Genomic DNA, 25,056 nt, shown 5'->3' with positions numbered 1-25,056 from the left:
AATAAAATATCCAATCAAAATTGTTTATGAAGAAAAAATGTAATGATGAAGAATAAGGTAAAATAATGTATTGCATATATTTTAGAAATTTCATGTCATTTAAATTAATGGACATAAATACTTACAAAATTTAAGTTTTTTAAAATCTGGCCTAGCTGATACTGAGATTATTGACTTTACGATTACTGTCTGCTACAATAGATTATTAAACAGAAAACGTTCAACCCGAACAGGCTCATTTAAATATTAATTAAAAAAGCAGAAACGACTTGCCAAAAACTTTTTGTACTAGAAGATAATTAACCAACAAAAACGAGCCCGCTATAGCATTGTATGTAGTGGTGATGGTGTCAGGCGTTTTATCTGTTTCTGTCCATACCTCGAGACTAAAGAATATCCTTCTCTGTTTACATTGTACACGTTGAAAACTAAGAATATTATTCGTTAAATTGAATTTAAAATAAATTATAATTATTTATTTATTTAAATTAAAGCTTTTAATCTTGATACTAATTTTTAATTAAAATAATTTTCATAACGAACTATAAAAATTAGTCCTTCTTAATAGTTAATAATATATATTATATTATATTTATGAATGTAATAATTTAATTAATAATTATTAGGTATACTTGTAGTTTTAAAATACATATACTACTTAATTCATTCATAAAATAATAACCTGTGGTAATTTCTGAAATTATTACGAGAATATAATATTTAAAAAATTTAATATCTAATAGTAAACTAATAAATACCTACTATATTATTATCTAGTTCAAAGCAATTCTTTAATAACCTCACTAATAAATTTTAACAATATTTACATTTGATTGCTGTATAAATAATAAAAATAACAACAGCTTATTTGATGGGTTTAGGGCGGTAACTGGGGCGGTTTAAGTAATAAAGTAATAAATAGAAACATAATCTATTGTACCTATCTATGCTCATTGCAGTTCATGCGAGGAAGAGTTTTTTTTCGAAGTATTTACGTTAGATAATAAGAAAACAAACGTGTTTGAATATGGCAAATTTGTGTGTTGGTTCAAAATTTTAAATTAATTAGATATTAACTTAATACATCATAGATTAAAAAAATATTAAAATTATAAAATGATTCGGGGCGTTCATAACCAACACTTGTATTCGTCACTGCCGAAAGGTAGTTTTAATAATATTTAAATAACCACTTATTATAGTTATTTGTGTATCGTGGTTGCGCTTATACAATAATATTGTTTATCCGCAGGAGTGTTTTTAATACATTCACATAGGGTAGAAATCACAACATTCTAGGAAACTATTTTTTAAATATAAGGTACCTAGTTAAGTTATGAGTGGAATTATTGTATAATATTCTATGTACTTATACCTAAAGCAAATAAAACTAAAACTTATTTACTAATTACACAGTGAATTACATATAGGTATTGACTACCTATTAAATATGAAATGAAAATTACACCTTAACAATTCGTATAATTATATTTTTATGCTTTTCTAACTTCTTAAACTTAAGCTTTTGGCACATCCCAGAATTTAAAATCCCTATAAAAGCTTCTTAAAAAACATTTTCTTATTATTCAGTTGTATTTATAATTATTGTACATAATTCAAAATGTTAAAACAATAGTAACAATAGTTCTAGGATAAAATCATAAAATTGGTGAAGATGAACTTAGGCTATCAAAAAAAAAATAAATACAATTTTGATAACCTGGTACACAATAAAGGTGCCCTAGGTCTACTACTCTACCATCTGTGATGCTATAGGGTGTGATTCACTTAGTAATTAGTATGCTCACCTGTTTTTATTCTATAATAATGTATGTAGTTATTCAAAATTTGATTTTTAGAATTTTTAAATATACTTACAAATCATGTTTTAAAATTCTCGAGGTTTATTTGTATTACTTAAAGAGTTATTCTGAGGTAATAACATTTTCTATTTTTCAAATGAAATTCTTTTCTACTGTATATTATTTAGTAAATAATTTTTCTGAAAATGTCGTTATACGTTTGGAAGATATGGAGACTATAAAATATAATTTATATTTAAAAATTTAAAAAGTCAGAATTTTAATACATTTATTTTTATTTGAAAAATGGAGTTAATCATGCTTGGTAAATCATACTGTGTACATCTAATGTGTTTCATTTTTAGCCGAAGTATATTTAATGCATTGATCTCTATTTTAAAGAATTGTTTATATTATACTAGCGAGAACTGTGCAAGTGCAATACAACTTTTCAAAGTCCAATTATTGATTATTTTTTTCATAAATCGTTATTTCCAATATTTTTTATGAGTGATTGGTGATTGAGTCAACTAAGTCTACTTGACACAATCATGGAAAAAAGTTAATAGGTAACATGATATAATTATTTTTGTTAATGTGTTATTAAATCAATATTTTATACTAATAAAAATGCATTAGAATAGATTCTTATAAATTAAAATAGCTATTATATCAAAAATGTTTTATAAGACGAATCATTAGAGTATAATATTTTCGTTATTAAATATTATTGAAAATTGTAAAAATCGTTTCATACCTTTCTGTAAAATATATAATATTACGATATGTGAAATTATGATGGATAAAAATTTCAATGGATCATATTTGCATCTATTGTTGAATAAGTATATACACTTCATTTTCTTAAATACAAGTTATTAAGGAGGGCCTTATTGTTAAATAGTGAGATTAAGTTCTACGATTCTGTTCAAGAGGATCTTTACAGCTTCGATAATTGTTGTATTAATTTTTTTCAGGTTTTATAAAATTTAAGGGATTTCTTTCAAAGCACAATTTTTTAAGAAATTATATAGATATGATGATATTTTGAATTTCCCATAGTCATTTGATTTTAAAACTATAATTATTTTAAGAGTTTATTTAAAATGTTTTAGGCTGTTAAAATTACACACACACCCACACACACACACACATACACACATATATATATATATAGGGCTGCGTAAGATACCACAAAAAAAGTATCTTAATACAAGATACATTTATATTTAGTGTATAAATACAAGATACTTTATACCTTTAATGTTTTTTATTAAATGTATTACATATATTGCAATATTTAATTCTTAATCTTACATTTAATATTCTTAAAAAATAAGTAAATTTATTATGATGTACATGATGATTGATGAGTTTGGAAATTAATGACTAACGAAGTCTTATCGCTGATGTATTATTGGCAGTTATTTTGATCTAAGTTAGACTTTTGAAAATTACAAATTCAAAAACTTGTTATTGAGTAATTTGGAAAACTATTATTATATAAATAAATAAAACATCATTTTTTTATTTAACTCGCATCTTAATCATAAAAAGATACTAGATTCAACTATACAAGTCAAAAAAGTATTTAAATAAGAGATACTATAAAAATTATGTATACCAATATAAGATAAAAATTAAAAGATACAATTGTACCTATATCAAGTATGCATCTTAAATATCAGTATTTAATAAGGTACTGACTGCAGTATTGCATATATATTGTATAATATAATGTGACCATTGGTGTATCTACGGAGGACAGGGGCCATGGCCCCTTCATTGGCCATATTTGCTATTTTCTTTCTTTTTGGTCGTATATTTGGTAACATTTTATACAGTGTGTGTATACCCCTTCCCTAAAAAAATTCTTGATACATCACTAAATATAACCATGTAAAAGTACTTATGTTTACTTTGTAAAGTGTTCAAATATTAATTATAATAGAAATAAATGTATCTAAATAAAAATAAGAACGGTACGAGGCATTTTAAATAATTTTCAATTTATGTAATTTTAATTACTTTACATTAGCATAGATTGAGATATAAGTAGTGATTAGTGAATGATGATTTGAATAAATTTAAACGTTGTTAGTGAATATAAGTTGCAACTGGGTTATTATTTTGTCTTCAGAAATACCTTTACCATTCTCCATACTATGTGCTCTTATCTGTTGGCAAACATATTACATCCACTATTTGTCAAAGTTTTCTCATTACAAACGACATCTCTCGTGTTGCGTAAAATCCGTCTTCACTCGTAGATTGTCGGTTTTCGACAGCTCGTAAACAGGCTTAGAAATTGGTGGGTGTAGGGTAGAAGTTGAAATTTGATTGTTGACATCTATCTATTTGATAAAAAAGATGGAATATTAGCCGCAAGCAACAGTCGATCTTCATAATATTTTTTATTACCTGAAAATGTCAATTCTCTTCTTTATAAGTTATATTTAATTTAGTTTATTTTTTTTTACATTTTTAACAATTTTTGGTATTTTAAATATTTAAAAAACGGCAATACATAATCTATGATCATATCATGATTGTTATTTTGTATGTAAGTATTTACGTAAATAATGCAAGGAAAAAAAAATATTATCGGAATTAAAATTTAATATAAGTATATGTTAGTACAGCGTTTCCCAAAGAGTGTTCCGCGGAACCTTAGGGTTCTGCTGGAGAATCTCAAGGATTCCGATAGATGCAATTATTGAGGAAATTATTTTATATTTGGATAAATTATATTATTAAAAATTTAATTAAATTAATTTTCAACTTTGGTTTATTATTTATGACAAACCGATTTTACAGTATAAAACCTTTAATCGTCTTTATTTTTCTGAAATTTCTATGAATTTTATAAGATACGGAAATATTTTCTTTGGTAAATAATTTAGGTACTTTTGTTAATTGTTATAGATTTACGTTTTATTTTTATAGTAAAAAGAAGATAAACAAAATATCTCTAATTAAAGTATACCAATTTTTGGTATATTTTGAAAATAAATTTAATTTATAGAAAAATAATTACTAATTTAAATATTTATGTTTAATTATAGTTTAAATATCATCTGCTAATTCAACTGAAATCATCATCTAACGATCAAAGAATGGCTACGTTTACAGGTGGTTCAGGACCTTCGAGACAAAGATCTCTTAAGGATCGACTTCGAGAAGGAATTACAGGCAGCTTTAATTGGCAGTGAGTACAAAAATAAATAAATTAAAAATCTATAGCAATCGAATGATCTCCACTTATTTCAGGTAAGTGGTTAAAAAATAATGTGTATTTTTATAATTTGTTTAATTAATTAGGTTAACCTCTAATTACATATTACGCTCGCATGGTGGTTAGAAAAATTATATTATTCTGTAACAGATTGTTTTCTTCTGTAATAGAAAGGAAGTAAAAACTATAAATCATTTAGAGAATATTTGTTTTTATCTTACCCCTTATAAAGAAAAATGCCGCTAAGAATCGATACTTACACAGTTACACACACACACTCAAACAATGACACGTGATTTTTATTTATGACTTTAGGGGTCTGCTTCAAAATATTATTCTCTCGTTGTATATTACTTATTCCATTTTAGTATATTATTAAGTATTTATAAATAATGTATAGCTAATATACGCATATTTTGGATATAGAGTATTTGTTATGTTCATTAAATGTATATTAACAATTTAAATGATTAGTTTAATCAAATATTCAGTTTACTTGTAACAGAGCAATACAATATGTGTTGAGAAAGTTGTAATTTTATGATTTGGGTTTTATATCTATACTATTTATTGTGTTTTATTAAAAGTGGTAGTTGGTTAAATTAAAACTTAAAATATTTGGTTTAGTGATTTATTTTTATTAAATCTCTTATATTAACATTTGAATTAAATAGTTATATACAATGTTAGTTAATTAGATCAATTAACAATTATACTTACAATATTAATTTCTTATTATAGTTTTTAAATAAATCTTTTTAATCAACTAATGTTTATAATTATAATAGGTAAATTTGTTTAATTGATTTGTTATATATTTATGAAATTGACTATTGTATATATTATATTATTGGTATTTAATTAAGACGATTAATTAGGTTTAATATTTTTACATTTTTAATGAAATTTTGTTAGTTATGTTTCTTTCAATACAAAAATTAATATTTAATACTCTTTAAATTCTTATTTTTATAAGATTTAATAAGTATCTTAATATAATATTTTATACTATAAGTATCTTGCTATAACGAATTATTTATTGTATTTCCACAATAAATCCTGTTCAAACAGATATTCTGTGTATGACTTCTGATTTTCTACCCTTTCAAACGACACTAAAAACATTAAAGACTGTAATAAAATTTTATTAGCAATTGAAATGTCACTAAAAGGTCAGAAGAAAAGGCTTTCACACCAATGCGTTTAGAAAATGTGCAATTATATATAAATGTACATTTCATGTTGTTTTTTTGAGAACAAGTCACAAGAAAATAACTAAATAAAATATTATCTTATTAATATTATTTAAAACAATAATCTCCAACTTGTTTTTGTCCATTGTTTTTTAAACATCATAAGATGAATTATTTGTGAAATTGATCGTGGTTAGAATTCAATAATTAGATTGTGCAAATAGGTAGGGCAGTGTCCAGAAACACGTGCATAGAGTACATACTAATTTTCAAACTGTATAATCCAATTGCATCAGTGTCTACTTGCTTATGATAGGTACGTGATAGTTTGCGATGATATGTTTATAGTTTAGTGATAATAAAATTATAACTTAAAAAATGCTGAATATTTTTAATATATACTAATAAATACTATAATAGATATTAGTTTTAAATCATTGGATTTAGATTTTATAAATAAATAATCAAATATTATTTCTAACTCAGCTGAATAATATACGATAATTAAATAATAAAAATACTGAAATAGAAATATTTATTTAATTTATTTAATGATTAATAATAATAAATTCAACTCACCAAATTTAAAGTTAATATAGGTAGGAAAACATTACTAGATAACTTAGATCAGTTTAAAAAAAAGTGAATTTACTTTGTTAATTAGTGTGTGAATCACATAAAGAGTACTTTGTGTCTATCAATAATATAGAAAAATTATAGTATTGCCTATTACTATTATTAGTACTTTTATAGTATTAGATTATGTTTATTTAAAATTAAAACCGTGTACAGTAATATTAATACTTGTATATAAAGCTATTAAAACTAAAAAAAAAAAAATAAAAACATATTTATTTTTAACTTAATGGATTAATTTGGAATCAATTGAAAAAGCTAAGTTATTTCATAAGTAGAATAAATTAGTCAAGTTGTTAAGCTGACTAGAAAATTAATTAACTATTTAATTTAAAAAATTAAAAATAAGGAATTTTTTTAGCTTAACTTAAACTTTCAATTAGTTAATCGATTTTCGATAATAATTATTATGGATGTAATATAAAAAAGAAATAATAATAATATATTTATACTAGCTTAGCTAGTACCTCGTGCACTTCGTTGCTCGTACAAAATGCATCCTTGTTAAATTTGGCTGTCTAATGCTTATATTTAGCGTGAGGATAAATAATATCTTTGGTTTTCTGATTTGGTGTATAAATTATATTTCCGACATATCAACTTTATATAACTGTTTCGTCTAGAGTTGCATTTTTTGATAATTTGTCAACAGAAATTCAGCATTTTTTATGACGAAATAAACAAACAACCATTTTTAAAATTAAGATTTTCTATTTTTGGTTTTAATAATAATTAAAAACCGATTAAAAACAAACCTCAGTAATTCGATTATTTGGATTTCGGATAATATAGATTATACTCGATTAATCAATTATGTATCATAATAGTATAAAATATATATCTTTATGCATAAAAATAAAAATAATATTTAATTTTTCTCTCCAAAATTAAAAACATCATGGATGTATCATATTGTAGGTATTTATTTGTCATTTTTCTATCATGACTGGTAATCCCTGAGCCTTAATTATAATTGTTTGATCCAAGTGAAAATATTCTATTTATCCACGTAACGCGCAGAATAAATAATGTTCGAGTACTGAACTGAAAAATATTAGTGATACCTACAAGTATGAAATAAACATACTATGTATTGTATACAAGTATTGTTGCTTATAGTTTCATTATAATTTGAAAAAGTAAAGAAGAAACTACAATTTTTCAACTTTTTACCTTTTTACATGAAATGTGTTTTTAGTGTTTTTTTACGTTTCGTAACTTATGGAGTAGTATTTATATAGTTTTAAAATACATAATTATTTAAAAATTGAAACCAGTAAATATTCGTATTAATTTCCTTTAGCCGGCAAAGTTTAAAATATTTATTTATAATTTCTACATCTTATATTGGTTTATTCAAAGGGTGAAAGGGCTGAAGAATTTATGTATACATTTTTATTTTATATTCAACTGTCATAAATATATCAATTATTTTTAAACTATATTATATTTAGTATCATTTTTTTATTCATATAATTTATTATACTTATATGCAGTATGCACTTAATATATCTAGTAATATTATTATATTTGTAAGCTATTGTTAACTTATTTTGATATGATTGTAATAGATAAAAAATATGGGCCTCATCAATTTTTTAGTGGGGCCTATTATCTTTTTCAAATGAATATGATAATGATAATAATACTTATAATACGATAAGATATATGGGTAATATAATAATATGGTAATAAAATAAAAGATTTATAACGTTTTAAAATAATTGATTTTTATATTTCAAATTAAATCTAGTTTTTTATTCAAAATACTAAATAAGGTCAAGCAGACATTTTAAATTAATATATAACTTTTATTTTAAAATTAATTTAAATCATTTAATAAGCATTCGCCATTTAACAGAAAAATTAAGTCATAAAATATAATTTATAACTTTTTAAGTAGATGTTCTCTTACTTACATTAGAACAATAGAATAATAGAAAAAAATGTAGTCATATTGTTTCAATAGGGAACCTAATTCCCACGCCGACTGTATTAAATTGAGCAATCAGCCAATATCCCTATAACCTTTTCTGTAATATACTTAATGTATTATATATACCTATATATCTATTATACTACTATACATATATGAGCGTATTGATTGATGTGAACACTAGTATTTTCAAATAGGTCGGTATTCACGAAAAATATCCTTGTTATTATTCGAGTAAAAGATAAATTAAACATGTTCAAGTGTTCAAATTCAATTAAGTACAATGCCGGTATCAAAGGTCTTCTAGCTCAATGATAAACAGCCATATTTGTAATGTTGATGTTGGGTTTTGTTTGAAGGTTGTTCTATGTTTGTTTTTTGTTGTTTTAAAGTCATATACACGTTGATGGATCATAGCAATTAAGGTTGGAATTATTTGCTTTGCACGCCTATTCGTCATGACGGTATACAAGTAATTTTTTTTCACCAGCTTTTCAATTAATATCCCCACGTTGAGCGTTTAATAATATTCTTTATTCTAAATAACGATACGTCAGTATCCTAACCTAATATAATATAATGTAAGTATTAAAACATAAAATGTTGTTTAAAAAAATTTTACTTGGTGCCTTTTGATCTAAATTCTAAAATATAAACTAGGGCCTGAAATATATAAAAAAACTTAAGTTATGTAATAATACCAATAACTATTGAATTGTTCTATGTAGTAAAATAAATAAATCTAAAAATATTATATGAAACATAGTAAATTTATATTTTACTTAATAAAACAAGGTATTGAAATGATTGTCACCTAACACGGTAAACTTGGTATAACATGTTCTCTGTATGCAAGTTTACCTTGGTTCCCTATATATTGAGGCACCAATTAAAAATAAAATACAGGAATAAAATAAATACATTTGTTACTTTTATAGATACGATTTTTCATAGATTATACAGCTTTAACTTATTTAAGATGTGTTTAATGAAACTAGAATTTTTTTTCGGAATCTTGGTTATAAAGTTATGCTTAATCATACAAGTTCAAATTTTTCATATTTTATCAGTTTCTATACTATTTATAATTTAAATATAAATGAATAAATTTTATACAAATAGGTATTTGTTATATATGAACCTATATAGAATGTTTTTATTTTAATATTATCTATTATTATTATTTATGATCTAAAAATGAATAGATTTTGTGATATAGTATGAGTTATAAGTGATTGGAATTTGAAAAATGAATTTTTGTGATTATACATATATGTAAATATTAGGTATGTTATAAGTTTAAATATTAATAAACAACTGTTATAATTTTATTTTAATATTTATGCTATATGCATCTTTATTTATTATTTATAATTAAAAATATGGCAATAATATGGCAATACGCCTTTACTAAACTTTACTCTTAGAGTTTCTCGGTGTTATAAATTAATTTAACATTGAATGTTTAAATGTTTATGATATAATCATGGTAGTAATAGCCAATAGGTGACTGAAGCCGGTACCGTGTGGTGTGTTTAAATTTTGGTAGTGGACTAAATTACTTACGAATTATACAAAAAAAAAACCTTAAATAAAACATCAAATTGTTGGTGTTTTCAAGAATACAAAACTTATATTTTTTTTATAATATTTTACTTACTATAACAATTTGGTTAATAATAAGATGCCATAAATTGCATCACTTACTTAAATAATTATACTTGAGTAATAAATAATAATACATAAACACCACAATATACATAAACGTTTTAAAGTAAATACATTTAAATTCTGACGTTTATTATATTTAAAATTTTAGACTATAAATCTTTGGTCAATATATTTTTATTAGAAATTTAGTATAATACTATTAATATTCATTTTTAGAAATAATTAATTTCAAATATAAATTTTCTATTCCATTTTAAGACTTTAAGATGATGCCATACGCGTCCGTTATCTTCGTCTTACTAATACATATGATACCAAATTTTAAGTTTGGAATAATCTATTTTACTGTATTATTTGTGTTATTAGAACAAACTAATCTATAAGAAAATTTAAAAGTAAGAATATTTTCTAGGCTACCGTGTAGATTTTATAGGTAGGTTTTAAAGAATGTTATGGGCATTTTAATATTGGAATTTTAATACTAAAAATAATTAAGTAAAATTTATTATTCTGAATGTTAAATTTGGTGTGTTATGCGTTGACTGAAGTTAATAAAACAGACACATATACAGGTATCATGTCTTCTTCATAATTTTAAATCCGCATTTTTTGTTGATAAAATGCGTTGTTTTGTTTGATAATTTCTTTAAAAAAATTGTATTACATAATAGGCGTTTTTAAATCGGATATACTGATACTCTATATGGTTGTATAGAAGTACCTAACCTAACCTATAGTAGTAATTATTATTAATTAAAATGTATAATAAATTTAAATTAATTAATTTAATATGTTATTCAATTGTACAATACTATAATATCCGATTATTTTATGTTTGAAAAGGGTTAATACGAGAGTTACCAAGGAAATTACACATTATTTTAAAAACAAATATTTCTTAGTTAAGTTTAGTTAAAAAATATTTATAATGTATTAATGTCATCGTGTCTTGAAAAAATCTATAATTTAAATGTTCAAGTGTTTTAGTGTTATTTTAAAAGAGAAAAAGTTTCACTGAAAATAAAATGTTTTATCTATATACTTACAAATAGACAAATAATCAAAAATTGACACGCTTCTTGAAGTCCTTGAAAATATTTACATTGTAAATCACGTATCAAATATTTATTATAATTTGAAAATCACTTCATGTTTAAATAAATAAAATTAAGAAAAAAATAATTACATTTATGTGTTATTTTTACACGTTAAAATAGTTATATAGTTTAAAAACATAAAAAATGTTAATAGTAATTATTGTGCGTACTTTTAAAGCTTCTAATAGGTTACAATAATTATGCAAGACAACGTTTATACTCCAACACATTAATATTCAAAGTCTCCACCTAGACCCGAATATAATCTAATTGTTCATATCACCAAAGTCTTGGCTCTTGGCTCTCTACTACCCATTTTATCTTCAGGAAAATGACATATAGCTCTTTGTTAGAAATCTCTCCTACGATAATCAGTGTTTACGAGAATGGAATTACTTAAATTTACTTTGTTGTGTTCAGGTAGAAGGAGCTAGTAGAAAATAATTCATTTTTAGTAGAGTTAATAATAGATCAATTTTTATAATAATTATAGCTTTACATCAATAGATTTTTACCTGTATATACCACTGAGATTTTTTAATAATTTGGTCTTATAATTTTTATTATTAGTACTTAGAGAAGTAGTATAGCTTAGTATAAGTAGTAGTGTAGTACTTAATCACTAAAATTATGTTGATGCAAACATTTTTGTTAGTAATACAATTAATATTTAATTTATATTTATATTTTTAATTTATAAAATTCAATTTAACCTAGGTTAGGTTAAATTGGTAATTTAAGTAGAAATCATCGATTTTAAGTAAGGATTTGTTAGGTATATAAATACAATTAAATAATATAAATTTATATCTTTGGTTAAACTTTTAACAAAAAAAAAAAAATGATCACACTGATTTAATATATAAAACATATTATAGAATTATATTAAAAAAGTTGTTGATTAAATATTTTCTTTAATCTAAAAATATGATAAGGAACTATACACTATATTTACTTCAGGTGGCTTATTTTTGGTTCTTTGTCGTGTTCTATGATGTGTTTTATTTTATTTATAATAATTTTTATTTTCATAATTTATCTATCATTCAGTTCTAAGTTACCCAAAATGATGGTTTTGTTTCCCAACGATAAAATTTGCTTTTAATATATTATTATTATTTGGGGCGTTTATGGAGACGTTATTCAATATGGTGGCGCGTTGAAGCTAATGGCTTGAGCATTAATACCTAATAATAATATAAAATACTTACTCTCCTATCACTAAAGATAAAAGTATTAGTAAAAAAAATTCTATTTCATTATATACATATTTATAGAACAGTTTAACAAATTGTTTGATATTTTAATATTTATTTGAAATAAATAAGTTTGTTTTTTTTTTATAAAAATTGACATTTAAATAATCATTGAATGGTTACATCTTTTCATTTATTTTTTTATTTAAATCTTTTTAGAAATTACTAGACCTCAATTTGTATGAAGGCCCAGGGTTATTTACATTTCAAATGTATGATATATTAAATTGTTTACAATTAAAAAAAAAAGAAATAATATAATTTGATAGGGTTAGAGACAAATATAACATTTGTTAATGAAGTACCTATAATTTTTCTCATGTATTTGTATCGTTACATTTACACATTAGTCAGCATGTGATATTGTGATTTACTTTTTAAATAACGATAATTGCTTGCTATCTAAAAAAATTGGACATTAAATTGTAAATCTAAGTCCCAACAAAATCATAACCCTTTTGACAAGCAGTTTTTAATGACCAAATTTGGGAATATTTGTTTATTACATACTTAGTATTAATACCATAGTTTGAAGGAGACAATAAATTATATTTTTTATGCAGGTATGAAATATTAATTTTAAAACATAAGTTTGTGATATTTTAAACATACAAATCTTAAAAAATTTCTTGGTTAAATACCTAACAATTTTTTTTAGTTGGGATCCTGAAAAATATGTTTTTATAAACTTCTCGTTGAGTAAGAATATTATCATAAGCCCTATTCCAATATATTATATTATATATAATTTGAGATTTAACGAGTGCTAAGTAAAGTAATCTAATATAGTATATCACTACCTAATTGTTTTATTATATATATTACTTTTTTTAGCTTGCTGCAATTCGATTTTTTTATTTCATGTCATAACGCATTTTATGTTCTATATACGTTATACCTAGGTATTTAAAGTTTCTAAAATTAACGTACAGTGACATAAGACTATATCTTAGCAGTTATCATCGTGTAAAACTCTGTGCAATACTCCGTGTATTGCTATCAGCCATCAGGTTATTTATAAAGTAAAATATATATTATAATATTAACATTTTACTTCAATATACATATTATATTAAATTGTATTCGGTGTCTTGTCTAAATCTTTTCATATTTTAATGGTAAAATATATTATATTTTAATATATAGTTATATTAATATATGGGCTGACAGAAAATATACAATTTAGACATTTGGTAACTATTATTTATTCAATTTTATTAAACCTGGATATTAATTTAGTTTATTAGATAAACATGAAGTTATTACTTTTAAAAATAAATAATTATCATTAAATCATAATTAAATTCAGGATATTATTTAACAGATTTCGATATCATGTTTGAATGTTAGTATTTTATACTTTTTAATATTATTTTTTATTTATAATATCTTGAAGCTGAAATAATAAAAACGCGCATTAATAAAAATAAAGGTTATTGTATATCTAATATGAACTAAAATTCGAGTATATGAAAAGATTTTATATTTTTAAAATTATTTTCATTATTTAAGTTTACCATAATTTCATTGTTTATTTTCGTCTTTACATAGTTACATAATTTAATTTTCTTTTTCATTTTGATTTTTAGTGACATTTAATATTCATTTTACATTTTTATTATAAAAATAATAACAGTGTAAATCATTGTACAAATATTAAATTTTGTAGCGTTGTTTTGTAACAACAAGATTATATCTTATAAACTGAAACTTAATTCTTACTTTAAAAACGGACTCATGTATTGCTGAAATAATATTTCTGTATTACTTATAGCCTTATTTTAATATTTAATTTATAATAAAATAGATATAAGTTGAACAAATTTTATCGTTATGAAAAAAGTTATATGTTTATATTCTATAGCTATACGGTCATCAGATACTTATTTTCAATCAGATTTTATTTTTTTTACATTTTAATTGAAGTATGTAAGTAAGTTTATTTATTTTAGTTATTTTATTTGTATAGAATTAAATTAAGTTAAATTATATTATAGTGTAAAACCTTGTTATAATGGAATCACTCGATAACAACTGATTTTTCATTTAAGGAGACTAAAATACATGTATGGTATTGTTGTTATTTTCTGTTTTAAGGCGGTTTTACTGTATTTAAAACTTTTGAACTTTTAATTTCTGATTAACGATTATTAATTTAATATTATAAGAATATATTATACGGGAATCATAGCTATATATAATAATATATCAATTTTGAGTAATAATTAAAATTTTATATTACTTATTAAATAAATATATTTTAATACATGTATAATTTATTGTATAGGTAGTTTTTTTTACATTCAAATTATTTTTATAAAATAATTTTTCCTTTTTTAATATTATTAGTACATATAGTTTTAAGATAATATGTATTTTAAATATTATTAATAACTTTATAATTATTAATTTGTATAAATTAGGTATTTATATTTATAAATTATAAAATTATTGTTCTAAAAATTCGAGGTCTGCATTAACTCATTTTTAGAAAATACTCGTATATTATAAACTTTTAAATGATAACATTTACGGACATATAAACATAGTACGGACTAAAATGATAATTTTTCAAATTGTTGAAATATTTACATCATGGGATAGTTTTATAAACAAAATATTGTAAATTTAAATCTCAGTAAGTAATGACTAAAAAGTTAAGTTAAAGTCAATATATATATATGATTTTTAACTGTAATAAATGATTTTTGAGATCGCTGTATTAGTTAATGATTTCTTTCTAATTGTCATCATTAAATTGCTTATAAATGATCTTAGGTACTTGAAATAAATTTATATTTATAATTAGTAATTTTACAAGTACTACACTATAGAATTGTATTAAGGACACGTTCTCATATTGCCGTGTTGCTGAACAACATTGAGTCATGAGTGTCGTACAGCAATGGTATGGTGATATTTTACTACAATTAAAGCGAAATGTTTATTTTTAAGCTTTTATATCATTATATCAAGTATTTTATAAACTAAACATTGTACCTACTAAAACTACAGCCAATCAATTATATATACAATGGTACAATTAGTATAACACAGACATCTAACATTCTTACCAACAATCGAATTTTTTCAAAGAAGTATCTATCCGTTTAGGCTGCCTAATGCTAAGGTTACTACGAGTAGCTTTTGTGAAATATATACTAGGTATTCCCATTCAACATTTCTTTAGCCTTGTACGTAATAAGTTTACTCTATAGTGTATTTGTTTAAAATTTTTAATATTATTAAACCATAATTATGTACATGTAAGGTGTACTATTTAGGTATTAGTACTTCACTACAAATTGTAAAATTGTTCTAGATTATCTATTTTTGAACGGGACAGAATATATCGATAGGCTTAAAATAAAATAGCTTTAGTTATTTAATTAATGTTATTGAACTTTTAAGACTTAAATACGAGTACGTATCAAAATTACCATATGTAATTTATTTTAAAATGAATTACACCAAGATTTAAGATAGAAGATAGTTTAAAAGGTCTAATTCCATAAAATATTTTATTTATTCTGTTTAATTTGGCTTAACATTGCAAAAAAGTTCTAAAAAAATAAAATAAAATATTGAAATGATAAGACAGATGGGGCGTAGAAGTTCTAAAAATATGTTGACTATCAAATACTTAAATCCTCCCCCCCAAATATTTTTCAGAATCTCTACCAATGACTCTATTATAATCCCGTAGGTTATTCTTATAAACAATAATAATGAAAATGTCGTTGCCGTAAATACTTAATAGCATAGAATAATGAATGTATTATATCATGACATTATCATAAAGTACTTTTTCGTTCGACCAAGAAAGTATTTTTGATTTTTGTAAACAAACATACTTCGATGTGGTCGTGACAGGTGTCACATAGTAACGCAGGTACCTACACGTCATAATAATATTCGTAGCTTTGACAATACATAGGTTACCTATAACGAAAACATGCTACAGAAACCAGCTGATAGAGTGCCCTTTTCGTCCAAAAGCGGTTCTCTCCCGTTAATATTATAGTCACCGTCGGCACGGCGTATAATATTCATTTCGGAAACGGCGGGCACGCGCCCGTCCGCGTATTTCCCCGCGTCACGGTACACTAGCAATTGTTGTAGTATACTATCACTACATATTATACTGTCTATGTACTCGCTGTATATGATACAGCTATCGTACCTACCTATACGTATATTATATTTATAGGTACCAGGTCTAGCGTATATATTATAATATATATATATATATATATATATATATATATATATATATATATATAATATATATTGTACCGGCGGGCGGTGGCGGCGATGCAGCGCGCGCTCACCTACATCAGGTTGCACAGGCGAACCGGTTGTCATCCCGAGTTCAGCAGCAGTAGTCGCGTTGCTCTCGGTCTGTTCGCCACGCGCGTTTTTCTGTTTTCGTTTCCGCAGTGAATATTTTATATTTCCATACATATAATAATATTAAATATATATTCATATATGTTTATACGTCGTCATATGCGCCCGTTGTCCGCGATTGTGTGCGAGTGAAAATATTATATATTATACTATCGAATCATAATCGTCATTATTATTATTTTTATTATTGTTGTCACTGTCATTATTGTTGTTATTATTATTACTTCTACTACTATACCACTATCGTACGAACGTCATAATAGTCGCGGTGTACACGTAGAGTGAAAAACGACTGTACTTGTTTAAAGTAAGTGATATCCACAATATCATAAAGAGTTTTACCACGCCTGATATGTTGAATAAATTTGTATAATACATATACGTATGTGATGTAGAAGGTGGTGCGATTATCTACACATAGGCATTTAGCGTAGGCACTAAAGTAATATATTATGTAGATATGTATTATAGTTATTATAGTATAAGTACCGTAGTATTTGTCAGTTTTTATTTTGTGTACGGTTTGAATAGAACTTTCTCAAAAAAGTAAAAAATAAATATATATTAAAAAAATACTATACTTATCTACGGTCTAAATAATAATCATATACAGTAAAGCTTCATGTCGATAAACTCGGTTCGTGGTCATCAAAATGGCAAGTGTTCTTATATATATATATATATGAAAAAATTGAACATTTTTGGTCTAACTAAAAAATCTTTTAAATAATGAGTAAATTTATATATATTTTAACAATTCATACACGGTGTAGGGTATTACTGATATAAGCATTTGTATGTATATTTAAGGGGAAAAATTATAAGTGCCCATCAAGTTCAAAATCATCTGAATAAATAAAGCACAATAATTATAGTAGTTAATAAAATATAAACGTTTATAATTAATTACATTATTTATTAAAAGTCAAAATTGTATGACTCATTATCAAAACCAAATAGTTCATATTTATATATATTTTAGTAATATCAGTAGTAGTTTATATGTATCTATAAAGAGTTTAAAATATCACACAATAGTTTTAACTCGACATTTTATACGTTTTGTACATGTCACTAGGGAAAGTTGCTGATCGTGTCTACGTGACAAGGTGATTTCGAACGCTTCGGCGAATTTCCAAAAAAAAAAAAATAGAAAAAATATTTTTTATACTTTGAATCAAATACAAAATTGACTGTTTTATTTAAAATAATTTCGTATTATATATAAATATATATGAGATAAATCTGTGATAAAATATTATTATTTTCGTGTTAAAGTACAAATTACAAATACATAATACATATGTACTCGGAGATAATTACAAGCATTCATTTTAGATGATTTTATTAAATGTTATAGTGTCATAAGATGTATGGAAATTGGATATTTTATTAATCAAATACTAAATTGTCTATATTTGAGCATTTTGAATTTATTATATAATATTCTGGTTAAATATATTAACTGTAGTTTTTATTTATATTCTATTAAAAACAAATCATTCAATTAGATTTTGTGTTTTTTTTTTATTTATTTTTAACAATATTTTTATGTAAGTACATTTATTTTTGTCATTATGTGCTTAATTGAGTATAAGATTAAAATTCAAGGTTAAACTTTCACTTTTCTAGGCTATTTGTAAAAATATTATTTTGTTAGAAAAGTAAAAAGTTGTCATATTCCAATTAACAATTTTTATGAATAAAATAAACAATTTTTTTTAGAGGGTATTACCTATTTTATAAAAAATATACATATTTTATATTGGTTATATAGTTGAATTTTGTTCGTTAATATTACTTATAAATCAGTTATAACAATTATATTACACGAAAAATGTAAATGCTTTTTTATTCTGATTTTTTTAGTATCTCGTCAGATCAATATAATATTTTAACAATATGAATGCATAGTCTTAGATATTTGTAATGATTTAAGTTCGCTGTTGTTAAAATGATATATAATAGTAAGAAGTAACTGTGAAATGCATTGTAATTCAATATATAAAATTATAATAATTCCCATTTGGTAAAATTTCTATTAAATATTATGGTCACGCTGATAAATTCTTTAATTAATGTTAATAGATTAAAAAAAGATCATAGTTTTCATATAGTTTTAAAGGAAATTGAGTTAAGTCCTTTTTTATGAGTATCAATTAATATTTAACATTCAAATTTCTTACCCTATTATATTTTATTTCATATAGGTATCTACTATAACTACTTATATATTTATCTATTAAATAATTGAATAGTTTCTTAGCCGATGTGGCAAAGCGGAAACGGTTATAGGACCTCCCACTATATAAGCAGACGTTACTATAATAAGCCATAATGTTTAGGAATTTATAATTATTAAGCCAATGCTTGGAAAATACAATATAGCATTAGTAATTTATATGTGTGTTATAATAATAATAATAATAATAGTAATAATGATAAAAAAAATAAACATCATAAGGTAGTTGGAGAATACAAATTATATGTTTTTTTATAAATTAATTTATACACATCGCTATACGTCTAGAGATCATGAATAGTTATTTACGATTCTTAGATAGCTACGTATGATTAAGAAGTGAAAAAAAAATATTAAAATTCAATACCAATTTTAATTTTGAGTTAAATATTAATAACAATAATAATAAAAAATAAATAAATAAATAAATAACTTTTATCGTGTATGCAATTTGTCTAATTTTCTTAAGTTTTTTTGAGAATTATCAGCTATTATAGACTAATAAAATATTCCATATTTATATATTTAGGACGAATAATAATAATTAATAACTTTAAAATATAATTGTTCTAGACTTTTAAATTATTTGAATAAGCCAGGGTTGATTAATTAATTTTGTAGTTACTTTTATGATATGAAAAATATGATATGCATTTTATTTAGTTAAAATTGATAATTATAGTTATAGAATATATAGTTGACTATTATAAATACAATTCATACTACCAAAATATAATTGTATTAATTATGTAATTGATAGAAAAATGAAGCAAGTTGATCTTCTGATTACAATAAACAACATTTTAACTTTAATATTTTATTTTTTTAATTTAAGTTAATAGTAAAGTAGACTTTGTATAATTATTTAAACAAATTAACAAATTAAAAAAAAACGGAGTGTCAACTTTAAAAATATACTTATACTATTTTTCTTCTATACTAAAATACATACTGTTTTTAAATTTTGTAATTTTGTATTTTATTTGAAGATAATTTCATGGTTAGTAATTTATTTTAATATTTTTTCAACGAAAAAAATTATAAATATATATTTTTTTGATTTATCTAGTATACTTATAAAATATGAGTATTCAAAAATATGGATATTTCCTTAGACATTATTAGTTTTAAATGTATACGTTCTATTATAGCTCATTATTTATTACTTATATGAAGTAAATTATCATGGATTATGGTAATCAATTTTTTTAAAAATTTTTTTTAATTACAACTAATTAAATATTTAGCTATTAATGATCTATTTAATGGTTATAAGTATTCTTTATTTTTCAAATATTTACATTGTTACACATTTGTTCGATAATTAAATTAGTATGTTGAATAAAAAAAATAAGTTATATTTTGCAAAAAACAATTGATTTTTCATAAAAATGTAAGTTAACTAAATTATCAAAGTAAGTATTAGGTCCATTTACATTTTAAAGTACAGGTTAAACTTACTTTGATTTGTGTATTTTAAACTAGTAAATATTTAAATTATTGTCATATACTTAAATTATGAAATTAACGTTAAAAGTTTACTTTTTAAGTTAATTATATACATTAAAAAATACATGATATGACTCTTATAGTTATTGATTTTAGATTTCATTTGCAACTTGATTAAAAAAACATTGGAATTCAATCCTCATTTTCTTTCAGATTTATTAGCATACATCAATGTTTGTATTTTCTTCTTTAGAATATTAAAAATCCTCGAACATATTTTCATCTTCAAGCCTTCCTGGTTATATCACGAATCCCAAACACATAATAGTCAAGGTGACGAAATCTAAAAGCAAAACACACAAATATATAATACACGTATAAATAAATATATATATATATATAAATTTGGAAAGACCTTAAAAAACAACAACAATTTAATGGTCAAATCGTGTTCTGTTTTCTCAAAAGACGAAAGATGTCTCCAATAGCTTACATTTCCAAGATACACACAACAAAGTACGGTTAGAATGTGTGCGAGTGTTGGAGATATTCATAACAATATTATATTTAATAATAACACGAGTTTATTGATTAAGTTTTAAAAGGAATAATATAAATTGGAAATAAAAATAATAGAAAAATAAATGGTTCTTGTATTATGTCACATGACTGTTAATAATTGATGTTATTGAGAGGGCTAATTTTTATTATTATAATACCTACATTTTTGAAAATAGAATTGTCTATTTATTTTGATTTTTGATTGAATATGGGTAATATAGGTAATATATGACTTATGAAGTTAATAAATAATAATTCGGTACATTTCTATAAAAACCAAATAAATACAGTTTAATATCTTTTTCTATTTTTTATATACTAGTATTTAAGGTTAGGTTATAAGCATATTCTTCATTCAAATAAATATTCTTGTACAAATGAAAATAGTAATAAAAGTGCGTGTAATTATTAAAAATAAAATAAAGAATTATTTTAAGTAATATTATATGCGTAATATAAGAGTACATTTACTCTTAGAAAAAAAAATTAAATAAATAAATTATATTCATAGTTTTAATGTATAATTATAACGGCAATTCTAATTTTAGTGTATTGACATAATATTTAAAAAAATTATTTATAATTTATTTGAAGGATGTAGATAAATTATAGTTATTGATATGAATACATGACACATGAGTATAATATGTCGCCTCAACAGAATTTTAAAGGGAAAAATTATCGAGGAAAAAATAGTAAAGTTATTGCGTGAACGACCTAATTCAGAGACTTTTTATTCCCGTGGGACATTCTAAACTCGGGCCTTCCTGTCAGCATCGACTCATGTCACTTGTTTAGCAGGTCGAGGAAAATATAAATCTGTAGGTCTCTTTTTCGTACAAATAGTTCAATGTACAAAGTATCGATCAGTAGTTTTGAAGTTATTTAGAATATTGTTAAGTAAGTAGGTAACATGTTAAAAAAGTATTTTAATTCAATATTTGTAATCATCAATGCAGTATTATTATTAGAATACTATTATTTGTATAGAAATCTAAAACTCAATATTGCAGTCTTTATTATAATGTTACTAACCTAACCTAGGTAGTTTATCGTAGATACTTTCTTTATTTTATTTGAAATAAAAGCTGTGATTTGTTAACAATATCATCGAAACATTATTAGGTATAGTAGGTACTCATTTTAATAATGCGCCTTCGCCCGTCACAGTAACCCTATTCAATGTAATTTTGTAAAACTAACAAAATAGTTAAATAAATATGAATTAATTATGTATTTGACACCAATTATTTAATATATGTGTCTATCTAAAATGTTGTGAGAGTTTCTGGTTACATATTTTATAGTATCATACTCGTTTAAATTCATGTTATATTTTACTACCAAATTATTTTTACACTTAAGGTAAATATTATATAAATTGAGCTATTTTTAAAATGAATTAAATTTCATTAGAATTAATATATTTGATCATATGTTCTATGGTTTTAGTCAAATAGATCAGTTATTTTACAACATATCTACGGGTCATCGTATATACAAAACAATACTAAGCGTTTTTTTTATATATATACATTCCTATCTAAAACTAAAAGGCACATAAACACATACCATACCTACATAAGTTATATTATGTTTTTAAAACGCATATAAACTGCGTAGATATAAATATTTTTTTTCACATAGAGCTCAATTTATACGTAGTGTATATAACGGTGGTGATGGCGTATTATACGTTTATGAATTTTAGGTATAGGTAATAATTAATAAATATAATATTTGCGCTGAATTAAAATTAGCGTTAGGTGGTTAATTAGTTGTACAAATTAAAGCACGTTCTTCTCAGTGTTTATGTTTAATTTATTCTAAAAACCCATGTATGAAGTTTTAAAATTTGGCCGGAAGAATATTTCGGTGAATTTTTGTTTATATATTGAACGAAACAAATTCGCATACAAGTATATTTTCTGCTTAAATATTTTTTTCTATGTGATTGTAAATATTTTTTATCTTTTAAAACCCGATCTTTTTTAAATTCTAACTTCAAAGTCTGTTTATTTCAACTATCAAAACCTCCCTCACTTAAAAATTGGTGGAAAATCACTTTACAAATTATACAAAAACTTCTGTATAGTTTTTCATCGAAACATATTTCTCTTGAAGCAAACTAATGCAAGTTTTAATTTCTATATAGTGAATTCCTCACTCCTTAGTTTGATTCCTCACGTGTATCAAATTTTGTGGGTATAGTATCTTATTCAATATTTCACAATGTTGAAATTGTTCCGGTGAAATATTTTATTGCTGGTGTATTGTGTTTTTTATTTCTGTTATAACATCTAATTCAAAAGTGACGGAATACTGTAATTATGTAGTTAGAACACTGATGCATTCCATATTCAATTATATAATAATAGTGCTAGCAAATTGATTTTCGAGTATATGGTGCAAATGCACCTAAATTACTTCCCTTTTTTTTTATTAATTGTGTTTTTATGAGCCCTCAAGCTAAAACACCGCTCCCTCGGGACAAAACTTTCTGGATATATATGGGTCAGACACGCGTGTGCGTTTATCTATAATAACATTATCTCACCGTATGCACAAAAATGTCGTCGTCACGTGTATGTCGTATTTATATTTTCATGTTTGTTTCTGGCAAATTGACCCCACTATAATATACAACAGTTCACGCTGTTACGCAATTAAGAGGACATCACTAACGTTTCCGCGCACATAACATATTATATTCATGATGCATATACGTGTGACATCATTGGCGATCATGGTGGTTCTTCCTCCCCTCCCATAAAGTTTTTCCATAGGTACGAATACGTATTCAATATATATGTATTATACAGGGTGATTCACTAAACACACTTACCCTTATTTTTTTACTTAAATAATGAATTTATTCAAAATCTGATTTTTGGAATTTTTATAAATATCATATTTTTAAATTGTTAAGATTTTTGGTATTATTTAACGAAGATCCTGTAAAAATATAAACTTGTGTTTTTTCAATGAGAACTTCCCTTCCCTTTTTAATATTGTAAGTTATTAGTAGATATTTTTTTTTTGAATATTTTATTTCAAGGTATCAAAATCAAAATTCAAGCGAATTGTTTTTGAGTTATTTAACACTTCGTGTAGGTTAGGATAATATGTTTAGAAGATGATATAGGAGATATGGTGGTTTACATATTTTTTTAATAAATATTTATCTTCAAATATTCATAAAAATGTCCCAAGCATAATAAATACGAGATTCAATGTGACATCTATTTAATATTTTTGTAAAATCATATTCAAGGATTATGATCCTTAGTATACACATTTTAATAACTGAGAAAATACTTAATTAGATTTTGAATTTGGTACATCACTGTATTCAGAAAAAATATCCACTAAATAATTTACAGTAAAAAGGAGTATTCTCATTTGAAAAACAGAAGTTTTTATCGTTACAGGATAGTCCATAGGTAATCCGAAAAATCACAAGAATTTATAAATTAAAAAAAAATTAAAGGGCCATAAAGTATATACAGGTATTAGGTATTTAAAAATTCCAAAGATTAGAATTTTAATTTTTAATAAATAAATTATT

General features: G+C 23.5%; 1 protein-coding gene across 6 annotated transcripts in view; it reads left to right on the top strand.

Moving 5' to 3' along the window:
• Positions 1–25,056, top strand: part of LOC132931929 (oxidation resistance protein 1) — a 158,263-nt gene that overhangs the window by 3,154 nt on the left and 130,053 nt on the right. For 3 of the 6 annotated variants that reach the window (XM_060998022.1, XM_060998021.1, XM_060998020.1), the window contains exon 1: positions 17,210–17,543. Coding sequence is in view for 1 of the 6 variants with exons in the window: in XM_060998024.1 (XP_060854007.1) it covers positions 4,919–5,010 (92 nt within the window). In the remaining 5 variants the exon portion in view is untranslated. Of the gene's footprint in view, positions 1–4,867; positions 5,011–17,208; positions 17,544–25,056 lie in introns of those variants that run through there. The other 3 variants (XM_060998019.1, XM_060998018.1, XM_060998024.1) reach the window with 2 other exon arrangements.

Source organism: Rhopalosiphum padi, chromosome 1 (assembly GCF_020882245.1).
Source record: "Rhopalosiphum padi isolate XX-2018 chromosome 1, ASM2088224v1, whole genome shotgun sequence".
In the NCBI taxonomy this organism is placed as follows: Eukaryota; Metazoa; Arthropoda; class Insecta; order Hemiptera; family Aphididae; genus Rhopalosiphum; species Rhopalosiphum padi.
The sequence above is the reverse complement of the archived record's forward strand: the minus strand, read 5'-3'. Positions and strand labels throughout refer to the sequence as shown.